At 41.2% G+C, this 18,605-nt stretch overlaps 1 protein-coding gene across 1 annotated transcript; it reads right to left on the reverse strand.

Annotated features, from left to right (window-relative positions):
* Positions 1 to 10,528: 10,528 nt before the first annotated feature.
* LOC131226183 (low affinity inorganic phosphate transporter 1-like) lies at positions 10,529 to 15,504 on the reverse strand. Its single transcript, XM_058221937.1, has 2 exons — positions 15,357 to 15,504; positions 10,529 to 12,310 (listed from the first exon to the last, which is right to left on the reverse strand). The coding sequence occupies exon 2, from the start codon at positions 12,288 to 12,290 to the stop codon at positions 10,689 to 10,691; it is 1,602 nt and encodes a 533-aa protein (XP_058077920.1). The 5' UTR covers positions 12,291 to 12,310; positions 15,357 to 15,504; the 3' UTR covers positions 10,529 to 10,688.
* Positions 15,505 to 18,605: the final 3,101 nt, after the last annotated feature.

The raw sequence follows: 18,605 nt of genomic DNA on the forward strand, positions 1-18,605 counted from the left end.
TTAAGATAAGATAAAATAAAAGAATAGGCAGCATTGTGTTGTAAACTTTGATTTGTATTTGGTTGCTAAGGGCTTGGAGCTCTTTGATCTTTCTACAATTTATAAAACTTTGGAGTAGTTGTTGGAGAGAGATCTTCATAGCCACTTCACACGTCCGTTGATGTGAAAATAAGCATTTTGGCCCGAAGACAGTTGTAGCCTATCAAACAATGCAATGTATACTAGTCATGCGCATGTCCTGCTTCTGTTATGTGAATGAAAACCTCTCTCGAGACGCCATATATTGGTGATAGCTATCTCTTCCTATTTTTGAATGTGTAACGCGCTATAATACTCAGATAACTTGGCATGGTTGTTACTCTTTCTTTTTTCTTTTTTTCTTTTTGTTTCTTTTTTTTTTTTTTTTGTCATAAAGGCCTATACATGATACCAAGGTGTGTCGACTGAATCCATTACTTCCCACGCACATTTTTCAGTCAATACCTGTCTTCCGTCGTGGGGCCGCTACGGCGAATAGCTAATTTTAGCACGTGAGCAGAATACATTACATGTGTATTATCGTTATTGTCAGTTGAACTTTTCTTTTTATACTACTTATGACTTTACAGATTAATCTCTCTTAACCGATAGGATAGCTCTGATTTTTTATGTTTTATTTTTTCATTTTGATCAGTTGAGCTTTTGCTGTTAACTAGATCAAAAGAACATAATAGATAAATGTTTGAAAGAGAGAGAGAATGTTAGCGTGACTTGCCAAACATGATAGGAATGCATGTGAAATGTAATCATATGACTTTAATAAGATTTTAAAAAAGTGCCTTTCATGTATTTGATGTGAATAGGATTCCACTACACATCAAACATACTCCTCCCAAGATGCACTAATAAGCACCAATTCACGTGAAGTCACATCGATTCACATTGATTCACATGGAGGAGCTCAACCCAATTGGTCGGAAGATTCACTCGAGCAATGATGAGATGATATCCTAAACCCATGTCTACAAGCTACTACAAAAGATGGAGCGCATGATCCATCAATCACGATCATCTATCTAGTCTTCCCTTACTTAAGGATGGGAAATACTTGGAAATACACATCCCTTGTATGATCCTAGCCATTTTTTTTTTTTTTTTGTGGCCTGAAAGAAATAGTAGTAAAACACTTTGCAAAAAAAAGATGTATCATGATACATCAATAATCAGGACCATCAGTTTAGTTTTAATTTCCTTCCCAAGGATGGCAAATGCTTCAAAATACATCCCTCGGGGTGATCCTACCCATCTTTTCTTGTGGCCTTCAAAGGGACAGTAGTAAAACAAGTTACAAAGAAGACATGGCATGATGTATCAATCCAGATCGTCCATCTGTCTACTCTTCCTTCTTAAGGATGGCAAACACTTCAAAATAGATCTCCTAGACTTGTGGGCCTTTCTGTAAATGGGGCAATTTATTAGATGTCTCCTAAGACTTGTATCATTACCAAAAAAATTGCATTTGAGGTATATAATTACTCTTCATGAAGTTGGGAAATGGTACTATATGATCGACCTCATGGAAACTTCCCATAATGTCCAGCTGTGTGGGCCCCACTGTGATGTGTGTCGAACATCAACACCGTGCATTTGATGGGTCTCATTTAGTTATGGGATATCCTAAAACTCAACCATATACGGAACTCAGGTGGACCATACCATCTAAAACCATGTAAAAAGACATGTATAAAACATATAAAAGTACTTGGTGGGGCCCACCGGAGTTTTGAATGCAGTTAAAGCTTGGTCTGACCCCTCATCCAAGTCAGACACACACAATGGATGGTCTGGATTTGTGAACTACATTTTGGTGGACTCAATAAATAATTACTAATGTTTTAATAAGAGGGTAACCCTTCTCAACTATTGTATGTCGTGTGGCACACCCAAGTCATGGATTAAATTGATTTTTAAGACCGTGGTCCATCATGGAATGGTACATCTGACTGATGGAGTAGATTTTAGACAAACATCACGGTGGGGCCTATAGAGCTCGACCTCATGGGAAGTTCCCATGAGGTCGACCTCATAGTACCATTTCCCATGAAGTTTATGGGAAAGATAGTGAGCTGCATTTGTCACCATTATAATCAAACGTTCATGAAAATGTTGGTCTACAATCTTAACGGTCCAAAGGTTCCTTAAAATGCTGGCCTATGATTTTAATGGTTCCGATTCAACATTCGCATATATGCTTTATTTGTGCGGTCCCTTTTGAACCGGGGGAAACATTGCTGAACTAGAGACATCTGATTGCCCAAATCAGGATGAAATTGGATTGTGTACTGAGTTACTCAGTATGCTCATATAGGTGGGCCCCACTAAAGTTGTGATTAGTTTAAAATCATGTAGGGGTGATGTACTATGATTGTGTCACATGCAAGATATTCTATTTGGATTAGGAATGCTAAATTTATGTGGAATCGAAGGGAGATGAGCTGCATTTGTCACCATTATAATCAAACGTTCATGAAAATGTTGGTCTACAATCTTAACGGTCCAAAGGTTCCTTAAAATGCTGGCCTATGATTTTAATGGTTCCTATTGAACATTCGGATATATGCTCTATTTGTGCGGTCCCTTTTGAACCGGGGCAAACATTGCTGAACTAGAGATATCTGATTGCCCAAATCAGGATGTTTGGATCGAAATCGGATTGCGTACTGAGTTACTAACTCAGTATTCAGTAAGCTCTTATCGTACTGAGTAAACTCAGTTGGGCCCACCATGAATGTATGTAGTCTATCCGCGCCGTCCATCCGTTTTTCCATATAATTTAAGCGGTTGAGCCCAAAATTGAAGAATATCCAAAGATCAAGCTGATCATACCACAGGAAACAGTGGGAATACTGATTTCCGCCGTTGAAACCTTGCTAGGCCCCACAGTGATGTTCATTTTCCATCTAACCTGTTCATAAGATCATACAGACATGGATGAAGGAAAAACATTAAAATAAGCTGGATCCAAAACTTCTGTGGCCCCCAAGAAATTTTCAATGGTAGATGTTCAATTCACACCTTTTCCTGTGGTGTGGTCCATTTGAGCATTGGATATATTTCATTTTTTGGCTCAAGCCCTAAAATTATCCAATAAAATGGATGGACGGAGTGGATAAAATACACAAATCATGGTGAACCTGAGAGAGTTTACTCAGCACGCTAACGGCACTGAGTTACTCAGTGCGCAATCCGCTTCCGTTTGGATCTATATGGATCACCCAGATGGCTTTCAGACCGTTGGATGATTCATCAATCATCATGATGGCTCATGACCTAACTAATGTATACTCACGACTATAACCATTTAGTTCAGATCTAATGCAGTGATAGCTTTTGAAAGTGGCAATCCACCAACCAAACGACCCATGGATGGAGGGCCAAAAATAAAAGGGTTGTGATCATGGAAGGAAAATGAAAAGTGAGAAACTTTTATAAATCTCAGAAAGCCACGGATTCTTACTCTCATTGGCTGAAGCTGCATTGACCCAAGACAGTTAATAGGCAGAAGTAGAGCTCTCGTCAAACATTTTAAGTCGATGGATTCATGACTGTAGGGCCCACCGTGATCTATGAGTTGTATATCCACGCCATCCATTCGTTTTTTCAACTTGTTATAAGGGTATGAACCCAAGCATGAAGTAGATCCAAACCTCTGGTGGACCACACCACAGACTACAGTAAACAGTGGTGACTGAATACCCACCATAAAAAAATTATTGTAGGCCACAAAAGTTTTGGTTCAAGCTTATATTTGTGTTTTCCCTTCTATCAACAGGTTGGATGGGAAATAAACATTACTGTGGGCCATAAGAAGTTTTTAATGGTGAGTGTTCAATCACCACCGTTTCCTGTGGTGTGGTTCACTTGAGCTTTGTATCTACTTCATTTTTGGGCTCATGCATTAAAATGAGCTGGCAAAACAAATGGACAGCATGGATATAAAATATATGCATCATGATGGCCCCATGGATCCACCACGCTTGATGGTTTCTCCATTGGTTCACCCAAATTGGCGTCCTAAGCCAGTGGACACGTATGGGTGAATGGCTCTCCTCGGTGGGCATTGGTCTGGATCGGATTGGGATTGTGGCCAAATCGATTTGATCTGTAATCTCAATACCTTGAACTGAATTCGATCCGATCCATGACCGGATCTAGGTCACCTGACTCGGGGTGATCCGACGCATGGTTGGCCTGACCCAAACCGAGTCCGACTCGGACAGGAAAACCAAGTCGGATTGGGTTAGGTACGAATCGGATTGTATGATTTAATTTAATTGATTCATGTGGTGTGGTTCACTTCAACCTTTAATATACTTTATTTTTTTGTTCAACGCCTAAAATGATATTTCAAAATCGATGAGCAACTTAGATAAAACATATACATCACGGTAGGCCCCACATGGATCTGAAATAACATTCCATCTACCATAGCCATATTTTTACCGAGCCGTTGAGGTGTATTGCACGAAATGGCAGTGACTTGCTCCTTACGCAACCATAGCTTGCACAACATGACATTTGTTAGGGAGTTCTGTGAGTTTGATCATGGGGTATGTGTTATATTCAAACCGTCCATTCATTTGGCGAGCTCGTCTTAAGGCTTGGGATGAAAAATAAGACAGATCTAACTATCAAGTGGACCACACGAATTGTTTAACGGTAAAAATCATTCGCTGCTGCTATTGTGGTGTGGTCCAAATGATCTTTGGATATTATTAATTTTTTTGATGGTGCTCTATGATGATCTCTAAAAATATATGAATAGTGTAGATATAATAAATACATCACTGTGGGGCCTAGATAACTCTGATCTTCTTTAGACAACCCATAAAACATGGGAGTTGATTAGGTGAGAACCCAGATCCACCAAGGTGGGTGGGATCTCTTATTGTGGGGCCTATTGTGACGTATGTGACTACATCCATGCGGTTCATCCATATTGAAAGCTTATTTTAAGATATTGTCTAAAAAATGAAGCAGATCCAAATCTCAAGTGGGCCATAATACAAGAAATAGTGGTAATCAACCATTAAAAACTTCTCGAGAGGGCCACAAATTTTTTTTTTTGGATCAAGCTGATATTTGTGTGGTCTCTTCATCTAGATCTTTGTGACCTTATCAACAGGTTGGATGGCTAGCAAACATTCCGATGGCCCCATGCAGTTTTTAATGGTGGGGATTCAATCACTACTATTTCTATGGTATGGTCCATATTAGATTTGGATCTGCTTCATTTTTTGGGATCATGCCCTAAAATAAGCTTTCAAAATGGTTAGATGGTGCAGATTTAAGGCACATACATCACCATGAGCCCCATAGTCTGGTGTCCCACCCACCTTGGTGGATCTGGGGTCTCACCTAATCCGCTCCCATAAAAAACTGCCCATTCGCAATCGTTGGGGCACACAATATGAAAATTGGGTTGGGATTCAACCATAGCTTGGGGCCGCCACCATAGTGTGTATCATTAATTAAACCCATTCATCTTGTGTGACTCGCTTGGGTGAAGGGAATTGAAAAAAAAAAAACAGCTTGTGTTTACACCTAATCTAACCACGTCAAATTTGATGACTAGTAAGTCAACACATGATGGCACCGTGAGATCCTTACAGCTGATATAATTGGTAGAAAGAGATTGTGAAGTGTAAGTAAAGTTATCACCATGAGACACGTGTCACACGCTTGAGTAAAAAGTTATTAAAAGACATGTGGCAAAATCAAATAAGATATAGGCTTCATAATGGCTTAAAGAGGATGTTCATGGTTGTTGTTCTAGCTGGGATGACTCTTCTCATGATAAATGGGATGCTACAAGTGACTACACATGCATGGAGCTATAAGTTGGATACTCTAGTATGCAAGATTACCAAAGATAGTGATAAATAGCGATTTATGATATATGGTAGGACATGATTGGTCACAAATGCCTGAAAGCAAGTTGATTACATAGAAATTATGAAGACACTTCTCAAGAAAGAAATATAATCAGCCACGCTTGCCAAATAATTAGCCACTTGAAGAAAAATGTTGAAGACTCGTTTTGAATTAGAAGTATAATCGACCATGTCTATTAATTTACCAATCAATCCAAAAAAATCATAGAGGTCGATTCCAATAGGAGTTTACAATGAACCACCTTACACTTCTATAAATTTGTAGAGAATGAAAAGCCCAGGGCCTACTCTACTACAATACAATACAACACTACTCTTCTTAGGACGGGACTATCTCTCCTTCATCAACTATGGATACTTATTATTATTATTATTATTCAATCTAACCCTTCTACTATTAGTCAACGCCATATTAGAAACTAGCCCGGATCGATTGGATTAGAATTTAAGTAGGTTTCCACCATATGTCCACAATTACATCGTTGGACTTGAGAAGATCTCCAAGTCTTAAACAGATGACTAATATGGACATCTTGTCAAATGCATAGAGATTCCGCTTGATCATCTCACTAGGAGGCCTAGTCAAGCAATGAATAGGTGGTTGTTCTACGATAGCATTGCCCATGGAGTGAGGTTCCAAGTAATGAATGGATAGTCGTTCCTATGTTTATCTCACCACGAAGTAAGGACCTGGAGCGATGAACAAATTATCACTCCACTGACCTTCTTGCCACAAATTTAAGTATGTGGCTGGGTAACGAACAGTTGATCATTTAACCATGACTGACTTGTCCATGATCTTCAGCCGTGCGGGATAATGAATAGACAGTCATTTCCAACAACCATCTTGTCAAGAACCCCAATCGTGTGACAAACGGATTATTGAGGATTTGCCTGCCATCGGTCATCTTGCCGTGGAACTCGGTCTTGCACAACAAATAAGCAGTCACTACAATGAGTATCCAGCGATGATGCCATCTATTTGACGAATGGACGACAACCCCTTTCTGTGAGTCACGATTATCTCACATAATAAAACGTAGTCATGTGATGGACTCTCGCCTCCGACGACCATCTAGCTACGAAGCCAGTTAAGTAGGCAATTTAGCTTTCATGCCTGATGACTTTCTTGCCTATGAAGCCTGGTATTTTACTAAACTTCAAATGGATTGTTGTTAGTTATCCTTTTTATTTTTTCCTTCTCCATTTCATCCAATTATAAATATATTTACATTATTAATTTTATCGATTTTGGCCTAGTTTATTTCTTTTAAGTTATATTGTCATAATATTGAATAGTGTGATCTATGACACATTTAATTGAAAGTCCTTTCTCCAAAAGTAAAAAGATCTCATTAGAAGGATGAACTGTCCCATTCGCCAATCATCTCATTTTGCGCAATTGGTGGCTGGATAGTAGGCACATCTACACAAATCTAGTCTTAATATGCTTATTTCAATGTTTAGGGTCACAAGATATTTGGTTTGATTCAGCTATATTCAACTTTGGCATGCTCGATACGTACGCATCACATGAACAAGCGAATTTGATCCAAACACCTTATCCATAACTTCGACAAGCAACAATGCATGAACTTAAAAGTTTTTGGCGTAATTTCTCATTGTTTCTATTAGTGTGACTCACCCAAGCTTTTTATGAGGCTATTCTTTTGCATATAGTTTGAATGTAAGTGGTCGTTTGGCAACACCAGTTTAGAGGTATTTGGGCACATTTGGATTCCAAAAGTCCTTTCGCAGCATGGATTTGGGAGTAAATGGAATCAGAGGTAAATGAAATCCATATATTTGTTTTGAAATCTCACCATTTTATTGTAATTCTAGTGTAATTAGAGTGAAATGCCCTTTTAGTTCTTTTTAAAAGGTAGGGGAGTCTTTTTTGGCTCCTTTCCAAAGTCAGAGAAACACACGTGTATGATACCTCAAAACAATCACATACACACGTGTATGATACCTCAAAACAATCACAGCAATAGAATGATCTGAATTGTCCAAACATTTGCCATGTAAATCAATGATTAAACTGTTGGTGAGCCGCTCGTACATGATCTTGTGGACAGTACCTCGCGAGCGGGTTGCCTCACTCCTAGTTTTTCTTTTTGCTCTTTTAGTGCTAATGGAGGTCGTATTGACTTAGATGAAACAATGTATATATTTTGGAATCGCCACAAGTCAGTGAAAGCTTAGAATCTATGACATATTGGAAATCGTATAATCACTTATGAAATGAAATATCCAAAGATAGATCTCTCGTTTCGAATGACTCCTATGGTTGGTTTACAGCTGGAGATCCTAATTACGATCTCGGTGACGAAAAATGAATGGGTTAGGTACTATTTTCTGCTTGTATAGAGTGCGGTATCTAATACACGAGATTTTATATTTTTCAGGAATTCATGAAACTCTAGAAGTAGCTACATCCAGGGTCCAAGTGGACAAACATTAAAGTAAAAAAGAAAAGAAAGGGAGATGAGAACGTGGTGTTGATGTGCTATATGTGTGAGATGTTAGTGTGACCATATAGAGATGTGAGAATAGAAGGAAGGAAACCAACCACTCTCAGGTGAAATGAGATGGCCATGTGTCCCTGATTTTAACTCTACTCCGCTGATTGACGAATTCTTCGAATATTGGCATCTAGTCAATGTAGAAAGGATCGCAAAGTGAAGGATAATTCCTGGGCTCATAGAACCCTCCCAAGCTCTCTCCTCACCACACTTGTTCTCGAATGTGGTTTGGAACCACTAATAGGTATTCGTCGCTCTTCGTAGCTGTTCCAAATGAGGGAGAATGTCCTGATATTTATAGACATGACTGGTGGGAATTGACACATTTGCACATTTCTTGAGGTGCTTAGGGTGATACAAGTCGCTGCGGCTTATATGTAGACTTTTTGTGCAGGTCAGAATCCGATTTTCATCAGTCGTGTCTCAAGATTTTCGAGACTTTTGGCCACCTCAGCTGCCATGTGGCTTCATTTGATTCAGATCAATGCCATGTGGTCGCTGGAAATTGAATTCCTATCAGTCATGTATGACTGATTTGGACTGTCTGTTGGTACTAAATGGACCTCGGTAGTGCACTTTGTTTACATTTGTGATATTTTGTTAAACCAATCTAATATTGATTTCAAAAGTTCAATGCGATCATGTGAGATATTATCTGTAATTTTGGTTATGGGGTGTTTAGTGGTCCTTATACTTGTGGCTTATCCAAAGCTTTGAACTTTGTCGGTTTTCGTCAAAGTATATATTTCAATGGACTCATTACAATCATTTTACCAAATATTACCTATATATATTAATTTGAAATATTAAAGTTGATATAGTAATTAAATATAAGTTTTTGTAAATATACTACAAAATTTTAATGCATTTATATTTTTGAACTCCTATGCATTCAAACAGATGCCAAATGCAATTGAGGATTTAAAATTACCTTAATTTATAATGTTGATTCAATGCATTTCAAATACAAGCTCCAAAATGAGATTAAGGGTGTGTTTGGATTCCTTCAATGGGACGTAATGGGGTGTATAAATTAATGATATACTAAATTTTTTTAATATATTTCTATTTTTGAACTCCACTGCATTCTAACAGTCGCCAAACGCAATTGAGGATTTAAAATTACCTTAATTTATGATGTTGAATCCAATGCATTCCAAATACAAGCTCCCAACTCAGATTAAAGGCGTGTTTGGATTCCCTTAAATGGGATGTAATGGGGTGGAAAAAGTAATGATTGGATCACAAACCCTACTATAGAGATTTTATACACATATAACTGTTTATGTAATTACTTCGAATCATAAATAAAAAATCAAATGTTTTCAATCATCTAAAGAAGTGACAGTCGAGAAGTTCGATGAGGTGATGAAATTCAACACTTCAACTAATGTATGATAGTTTGAACAACAGAGTGTAGAAAATAGCAATCGGCCCATCTCAGGTTCTTCCACAGGCATGGAAGGTTGGAGTTTGGCAGCAGGTATGTTTACAATCATCTGTAGGTCACAAACACCTTCAGATTCTCATCATCAGCTGTGTATATGCATTTCGAGGATAACCCACCATGGCAGCATTGGGATCGAAAGTGACAGGGATAGTGCATGACGGGTAGAAGATGTAATATACTATCCAACTGTTTGATGAAAATTCCAGCCTCTATGAGTGAGGCGACTGTAATTATGGCAAACTGTTTGTAAAATTTCCCATATGAAAGACCATTCCGACTGACAATCGGAATGTGTGTTATACCATTCCCTATGCTGGAGTGGAGAATGGAAATAGAATCAGAACTTAACCGTTGCTTGTAGATTGTGTCTTCTTTCGGTGGCCGCGACGACGCTGCTTGTTTCTTCTCTATGGCACCTGAGATTAAAGAGATCTCAAGATGGTGCGACCGTTCCGAGTCATGATGGGAGAGTAGCTGGGTGAGGGAGGGTTTTAAATTACATTTTTATGACTACGAGAGCAAACCTTCATTTCACTTAAATTTTGAGAACCAATCAAACTTAAATTTTGAGAACCAATCAAACGGTATGAGAGATAATGAAATGGCTGATACAGAACATAGAAGACATGAAATTCCTTCTATTTGATTGAAAAGTATTTACTTGTTTAGCTAACATTAACACCAGCGCTCCCCACAGCAACAAACACATTGAAGAACAGAATCAGAAACATAGAAACCAACAGAAAGAAGAAGAAAAGCTGAAAAACTAAAACATAGAGCTTAAACAGGAACTGTCCGACTATAGCCCCCGCCTTCCGTCGTCACCTGTTCTTCCTCCTCATTCTCACCTGACATCTCCTCCAGTGACCTCCCCTTTGACTCCGGCACCAAGAACGTAAACAGCATCCCCAACAAGTTGCTCACTCCGAGCACGATCAACGCGTTCTTCACCCCAATGCCCGGTGGGTACCCATGGTCTGTCTTCGTCCTATCCTTGCTCTGGGCTGCATATAAGAACCCAAATGCCCCCACAATCGCTCCCGCCTTACCCGCAGCTGCTGATATCCCATGGCACGTCGACCGTAGGCGGGCTGGGAAGATCTCTGCTGGCACGATGAAGGTCGTACTGTTGGGGCCGAAATTCGCAAAGAAGAAGGTCAGTGCATACATAATCACGAATCCAATTCGGTTATCTTTTTTAGTCCAGTGGTCGTATGGGATTGCCAATGCGAACATGAACACAGTCATGAAGAAGAACCCCATCAATTGGATCGTGAACCGTCCGATGTAATCGATAAGTGCAACTGTAAACCAGTAGCCAGGCACTGTGCTGCAGAGGGCAATGAGTGTCTGGGCCCTTGCGATCTTGTAGACCTCATCGAGTGCATTCATGGTCGCGGCCGGCGGGATCCACCCAATCGCAGAGAAGATATCCTTCTGGAAGAGATTCTGGCTGTAGAAGGCAATGTCAAGAAGGAACCATGTGGTGGTGGTGCCCAACAGGTGGAGCCCGTGTCGGTGAAGGAATTCCTTGGAGAAGAGCCCAAAGGTGTTGGAGCTCTGCTCGACCTTCTCCTGCTCTGCCACTATCTCCACCTGCAGGACCTTGGACATGTCATTAGCAGCCTGTTTGGCATTCTTCGCTACCAGGGCTGTGTAACGGGCTGTTTCGGGCATCTTCATCCGCCAGTAGTATGTCAATGCCGCTGGCACTGCTCCGAACATGACAATTATCCGCCAGACGTAGTCTGCCTCAGGGACAGTTGAGGCCCCGAAAGCAACATTATAAGCGGGTGAATCGAATTTCGCCTTGAAAGCTGCTGATACAATGATGGCGACCATCCCACCTGCCAGAATTCCAAATCCCTGCATTGCGAAGACGGCGGCGATGAACGCGCCGCGTGTTTTCTTGTTGGCATACTCAGACATGATGGTGGCGGAAAGTGGGTAGTCACCACCAATGCCGAAGCCGAGCCAGAAGCGGAAGAAGCAGAGAGTTGCCATGACAGCATTGGGGTTACTGCTGAATGAGAGGCCAGATGCCACAGAGCAGATGACCATGAGCATGAGAGTCATGCCATAGACGCGCTTTCGGCCCATTTTGTCACCGAGCCAGCCAAAGAAGAGCTGGCCGGCGAGGGTCCCACAGAAAGCGACGCCATTGACAGCGGCGGCGACATTCGGTGGAAGGCTGCCGGGCTTGCTTGAACCTTGTTCCGTGTAGTAGATGCGACCCAGGAGCTTGGTGACGAGGGAAACGCAGAAGAGATCATAGGCATCGGTGAAGAAGCCCATGCCGGCGATCACGATTGCCGTGAAGTGGTACCATTGTGTCCGGGCAACATCGAGTGCATTCAGCACCTGCAGTTGCTCTCTTGCCATGGCCCCACCTTAACCTTTCCCTGCAAGCAGAGGATGAACGATTCAGATGAAAGAAAGGTGGGTGAGTTAAAGGAACTCAGTGAGTTGACTCGGTTGAGCCAGGAACTAAAAATCTTTAGTACATCTAAATCAATTGCATTAAGGGTGGCAGTGGGCTAACCCATCTTTGGCCCGGACCGAATAGCTTGGCTTGTGTGCCGGGTTGGGCTTGAAGGAATGGCTTGACCAATTTTCTAGTTGGGTTTGGGCTCAAGTGATTTTAGCCCAATCCAACCTGGCGAGCATGGGTTGACTTGGTTTTATATTTACATGTGTTGTATCCTACAAATAGGCTGTTTTAATCTTCTTTTTTTTTTTTTTTGAAGCAATCAGTTCCTTATTGTTTATTTATTGTGCATGTGTGGCCCACTTGATCAATAGATAGATTAGCTGGGCTGAGCAGGTCAGGCCAAAAATCCTCTAAATGAAAATTGTATGACATGAGATCTCCCACCACACATTAGGTTCATCCTTTCTGATCACAGCTGTTAATCTGGTGGGTCTGCTGTATATGACCCAGTGTACAAAATTTCAGCCGTTTATTTAAATTTAACCATAGAGTGAGAAAGGGCCCACTGGATCATCCAACCATTCAATCATGTACCATGGGGTGGATTCTGATGGTGGATCTCACTGACGAATGGTCCAGAATCATCCAGTGAAGGAGCTCGGCTCATGTAGGTGGTCCCAGATAGATTCATGGAAAAGGAATCAAGAAGGAAAAAAAAAAAAAACCCAAAAGGTTCATGTTATCTTATTCGAGACCCTCCAATTAAAAATCCCCCAAGGTTGCAGCAAAAGCAGAGGATATATCATATCCCTTGTAATTGAAGGGTTGAACACAGACTTTCAGAAAGTGACCATAATCCCCTCCAATTATGCGTGTGCGCTTTATTTTCAAGTATCAAATTGAGGGTATTTTCGTCATTAAAGCATCTATCCTGCCCACTTCCATCACTAGCTCCATGATTGTAGGAAAAGCAGAAAAAAACAACAGAGAAATCCCACCAGAATAAAAATGCAGAATCCTACGAAATATCGTGACAGAGAGAGAAACATCAATAAAAATGCCCAGAAAATGTAAAAAGCGAAGTTAATTGCAAGAATAGGAACCATTTTCATCAAAACCAAAATAAATAAATAGTAAAAAAGGGAGGATCAGTCTCGTAGTCCGCGGAGTGTGTGTATATATATATATATATATAATGGCAAATAAACATCAGGATGACCTTAGCCGCTGTTTTCTGTGATGGGGTCCACTCAGACCCTTGGATCTGCCTCATTCGTTGGCTGAGGCCCTTAAATGATCTCTCGAAATAGATGGACGGTGTGGATACAACACATACATCATGGTGGGTCCTAGAACTTGGTGACGTCAATTCAGCAGTGAGATAACTACGGTTGCTAATCCGCGTTCTGCACGCAGTCCACGGGACTAAAAATTCCGACGCCGATTGCGTGGTATACCACACACCGCCGACCTCTGTGGTGTGTTCACGTGGCAAAATGCTGTAGCCCCAACATGTTGTATGTGTTATATCCACACCGTCCATCCATTTTATGAGACCATTTTAGGGCTTAAACAAAAAAATAGACAGATTTAAGGCTCCGGAACACACCACGGAGCGCAGTGGGATGAAGAGAAAATACAAATATTAGCTTTATCCAAAGCTTCTTCTTTGGTGTGGTCCACCTGTGAACTGGATCTGCCTCATTTTTTGTTTCAGATCTAAAATGATCTCGAAAAATGGATGTACGGTGTGGATATAACACATACATTATGGTGGAGTCCACAGCAGTTTAGCACGTAAATACACCACCGACCTCCGAGGTGATGTATGGCACACCACGCAATCCCCTTCTTAAAAATTCAGTATAAGACAATCTTCGTTTTCACTGAAGATTGAAAGGACGAAATTTCGGGGATTTCAGAAAATATTACTTCGAAGATCGTTGATGGGAAGAGGCGGAAATTACCATCAAGACCCCCAGTCTCCGATAAAAATCGACGGTAAAAGCGTAAATCTTGGCAAAGGAAAGGGTATTTTGGCGAGATACGGATCTTCCTTCCCGTCGTTTTCCAGTTGTCCCGATAAATCGGGACAAAGCCGAAAAGACGAAAATCTTTTTGCTGGAACAAAAAAAAAAAAAAACCCGAAGAAAATCAAAGAAAAAAAAATCGACGCGAATTCTCGATTGCCACACAAATAAGATCGATTTCAACGGTACTGCTTCAAAGAGAAAAAAAAAAAAAAAAAGCTGAATCAAAAGCTCTCTGAACAAGAAAAATATGAAAAAAAAAAATCCAAAAAGGGTAAAAAAAATAAAATAAAATCCTGCTAATCGATGTTACTTTTAAGATCCAAGAGCCACGTGGGTGGAACTTTCACGGGACCCACCCCCTTTGATGGGACACGCGGCATCGTTTTATCTGGACGCGGATTTTCTGTGAAGGCTTTCGCAGCAGCTTCTTACGGGAAGCTAAGTGGGCCCCACCGTGATGTTTGTGAGAAATTCATCCCGTCCATCCGTTTTTCCGGATCATTTCAGGTTATTGAACTAAAAAAATTAGTTAGATCCAAAACTCAAGGGGGCTGTACGGCAGAATCAGTGAGAATTGAATATCCACCGTTGAAACATTTCGAGGGCCACAGATCATCCCAGTAGGAATGACCTTATGAACGGTAAGAACTTCGGTAGGCATTTTCGTCGTGTGGCCCACTTGAGTTTTTTGATCCGTTCATTTTTACTCCCATGTCCTAAAATGATCTGGAAAAACAGATGAACAGAGCTGATTTCTCATAAAATCACGGTGAGCCGTTCTTAGTTTCGGCATCCGTTTTAATCATAGCACGATCATCCAAAAGTTAAGTAGGCCACACCACAGGATGAAATCTCATCCAAATCTGCTGTGCCTTTGGCCGATGAAAGAATTAGCGTTTTAAAACTCAATTTCCAGAGAGATTTTTTTTCTTGAAAAGGGAGAAAAATCGGATCTAAATGAGAGAGAGAGAGAGAATCAAATACCTATTCCAGAGAGATGAAGGAGCTTCTATTCCAGAGAGATGAAGGAGCTTCTATTTCAACCTATGGAAGAAAGATTACTGCGTTTTACTGCTAAACTGAGAAAAAAGGGGAAAAATCAAAAGAAAGGGAGAAAAGGAAACTCTCTCAGGAACGCCTGAAGAGAGAGGGCTGTAGAGGAATGAGGAGAGTAGTTGAGTATTTAAACCCGTGAGGATAGCGGAAAGATAACGGAACCTTTGACGGCATATGCTTGTAGGGTTTTAAGTCAACGGTCTTCTAACGCCGTATCGGCGCCTCTTCCCCTTTCCTCGCGCTTTCACACCCGTCGTCCTCTTTCCAGACGACGGAGTTGGAAGGACCGTAGTATAGGGACATCTCTCCTAATGGACACGTGGCAGCGTCTTGTATTGATCAACTGGCACTAGAAATTCGATGAGACAATCCCGTCCCTAAATCTCCTACGGTTAATCGCACTGTATATTTTACCGTTAACTGTTTTTGTTAGCGTCAGTTTAATGGCCACAGATCAGACGATTAAGATTATCGAATAGTAGTGATTATTGAGATATAAACCATCCGTTCCAAGAGACAGCATATGAACGGTCCTGATAAGCACATGACCCTACCATACGTCCTGCGGGGAGAGATGGATATATCACGTACGGTTCATCCGTCTACACCGTATTATCTCCCGATTGTTTACGCGGATTACCTACCGAAAGCGTCTCGCTCAATGGCCCCGTCATGATGTATGTGTTTTATCTGCACCGTCCACCCATTTGAAGAGATCATTTTAGTGTATGAGCTAAAGAATGAGACAGATCCAAAACTTAAGTGGACCCCACCACAGAAAACGGTCGAGACAGTGATGTCCACCGTTGAAACCTTCCTAGGGCCCACCGTGATGTTTTTTGAGATCCAACCTGTTCATTAGTTAACACATGAAGGGAGGGAAAACAAAAATATCAACTTGATCGAAAACTTCTGTAGCCACTAGGTAATTTTTAACGGTGGATGTTCAATCCCCACAGAAAAATGAATGAACGGTGTGGATGCAACACATACATCAAATGAGCCCACGGAAGTTGGTGACGTCGGTGAGTTGCTAATCTGCGTCCTTGTTTACTCTCCCCTCAAAATTTTGCAATCTCTCGTAGACGCGGATTAACTAGTGACTGGTTGACTAGCGAGACTAGGTACCGAAGTGACGTCACTAAGTTCCGTAGGACCCACCATGATTATGTGTTGTATCCACACTGTCCATCCACTTGGAGATATAAATATAGGGTGTGAGCCAAATAACGAGTTAGATCCAAAGCTCGAGTGGACCCCACAACGAAAAACAGTGGAGAGAGTACCATATACCATTAAAAATTTCTAACGGCCACGAAAGTTTTTGATTAAGCTGAAATTTGTGTTTTACCTTCTTTCATGTCTGTCTTAAATTATTAACACGTTGGATCTCAGATAAACGTCCTAGTAAACCTTAGGAAGGTTTCATCGGTGGGTGTCACTCTTCCCACTGTTTTTTATGGTGGGGCTCATTCCAGATTTGGATCTGGGTCATTCTTTGTCTCATACCCTAAACTGATATCTCCAAATGAATGGATGGTGTGGATACAACACATTACATCATAGTGGGTCTCACAGAACTTAGTGACGTCACTTGAGTAATGAGTCACGGTACTCAACCCGGCGGTATCTAATCCGCGTCGGCGTCGGACGCGGATTGCGTACTACCCCCGCCTGTCCCTAGCTCTGAACGGGCAGATCTGTAGGCGAGCCCACCGTGATGTATCTGTACATCTAAGCCGTCAGTCCCTTTTCTCATATTATTTTAAGCCATAAACACAAAAATAGGCAAATCCAACGCGCAAGTGAACCAAAATAAATAATAAGCTTGGTTGCATTAAAATGCCCAAAGCATTAAATGTCAGTTGTATTAAATGTAAGAGTCATATGTGATGTGGTCCATTTAAGCATTGGACCTGCTTCATTTTTATTATGATGCCTTAAAATAATCTGAGAAATGGCTCAGATGTACAGACACATCAGGGTGTGCCCGCCCACAGAACTGACCGTTCGCAATCCGCGTCCCTCTCTCATGAGCTTTGACCAGTCATCGTAACAACTTCTAAACGGACGTGGATTAGGTGGTGAGTTTACTCACCTCCCCGCTTAAATGATGTGGCACGATTTGATTAGTGGGGCCATATGCTGCCAAAAATATTCCAATCATACGGTACGTCAAAATCCCTTTACAAAGGAAAAATTGGATATGGCCACCTGCATTTTCGGCTATGGACAAATTTGAAACTATTTCTTAAAACTTCCCCACTGATTTTAGTGCCTTGTTGTTAGTTATATGTGGGTACGAGTTTTTGTTAGAGCTGTATACAAACCGAGGCAGCTGGATTAAGTCGTTAGACTTGGTTTGGTAAAGCCCGACTCAACTCGATTCCATTTGAAATGGGGTTTGAGATGAGCTGAACTAATTTTTTCGAAGAGTTCGAAAAAGTTTGAGCTGGACCAAGCTCGTCTTAACTCAGTGCGGTCCATGGCTTGAATCCGACTCGGTAAAGATACTTGGCCGAGCCCTTAATGGTTGACCGAGTACAAATACTTCTGGCCAATCCCTCCGATTCTGGTGAGTAACGAGCCCAAGCCCTCCTCCGGTATTCTATCTCTTTTTTTCCCTTTTTGGCACAAGCACAAACTTGACTCGAAAGCTTAAGACTCGAACTAGACTTGAGGTGTCTCAACCTGCTGACTAAACTATGTTGATTTGGACAATCATGCTTGAGGATTTGAGTCAAGCCGAGCTAAGTTCAAGATGGGGTTGGCTATTGGCCTAGCCTAGCTGACTTGAGTTGTGCGAAGCTCAACTCAGTTTAACAAGAGACATGCAATATGTTGGATTCTTTCCCACGGTTTCCAATCTCGGGGCTAACTTGAACTTCTGATCTGCCCCATTTTGGGCCCATAATCCCCTAAAATGAGCTGAGTTAACAGATGGACGGGGTGGATTTTTCACAAACAATCTTCTGTGACCTCGTGAATGTCTAAATATGACCGTTCAATCTCCAATCTTTTGCATTCGTTTGGCACATTTGAGCTTTTGTATTGGCCTGCCCTAAAATGAGATGGCACGTCCAATGGACGGAGTGGATTTCTCACAAACAACCCATGGGTTCGAATCGGCAATTGATGAAGCTACGGTTTCCATCCGCAACAGCTGATCATGTCAGC

The sequence above is a fragment of the Magnolia sinica genome, chromosome 14 (assembly GCF_029962835.1).
Source record: "Magnolia sinica isolate HGM2019 chromosome 14, MsV1, whole genome shotgun sequence".
NCBI classification, from domain to species: domain Eukaryota; kingdom Viridiplantae; phylum Streptophyta; class Magnoliopsida; order Magnoliales; family Magnoliaceae; genus Magnolia; species Magnolia sinica.

What these genes read in the sequence shown, in the direction of transcription:
- LOC131226183 (XM_058221937.1), bottom strand. Translation starts at nt 12,290, where the DNA reads ATGGCAAGAGAGCAACTGCAGGTGCTGAATGCACTCGATGTTGCCCGG.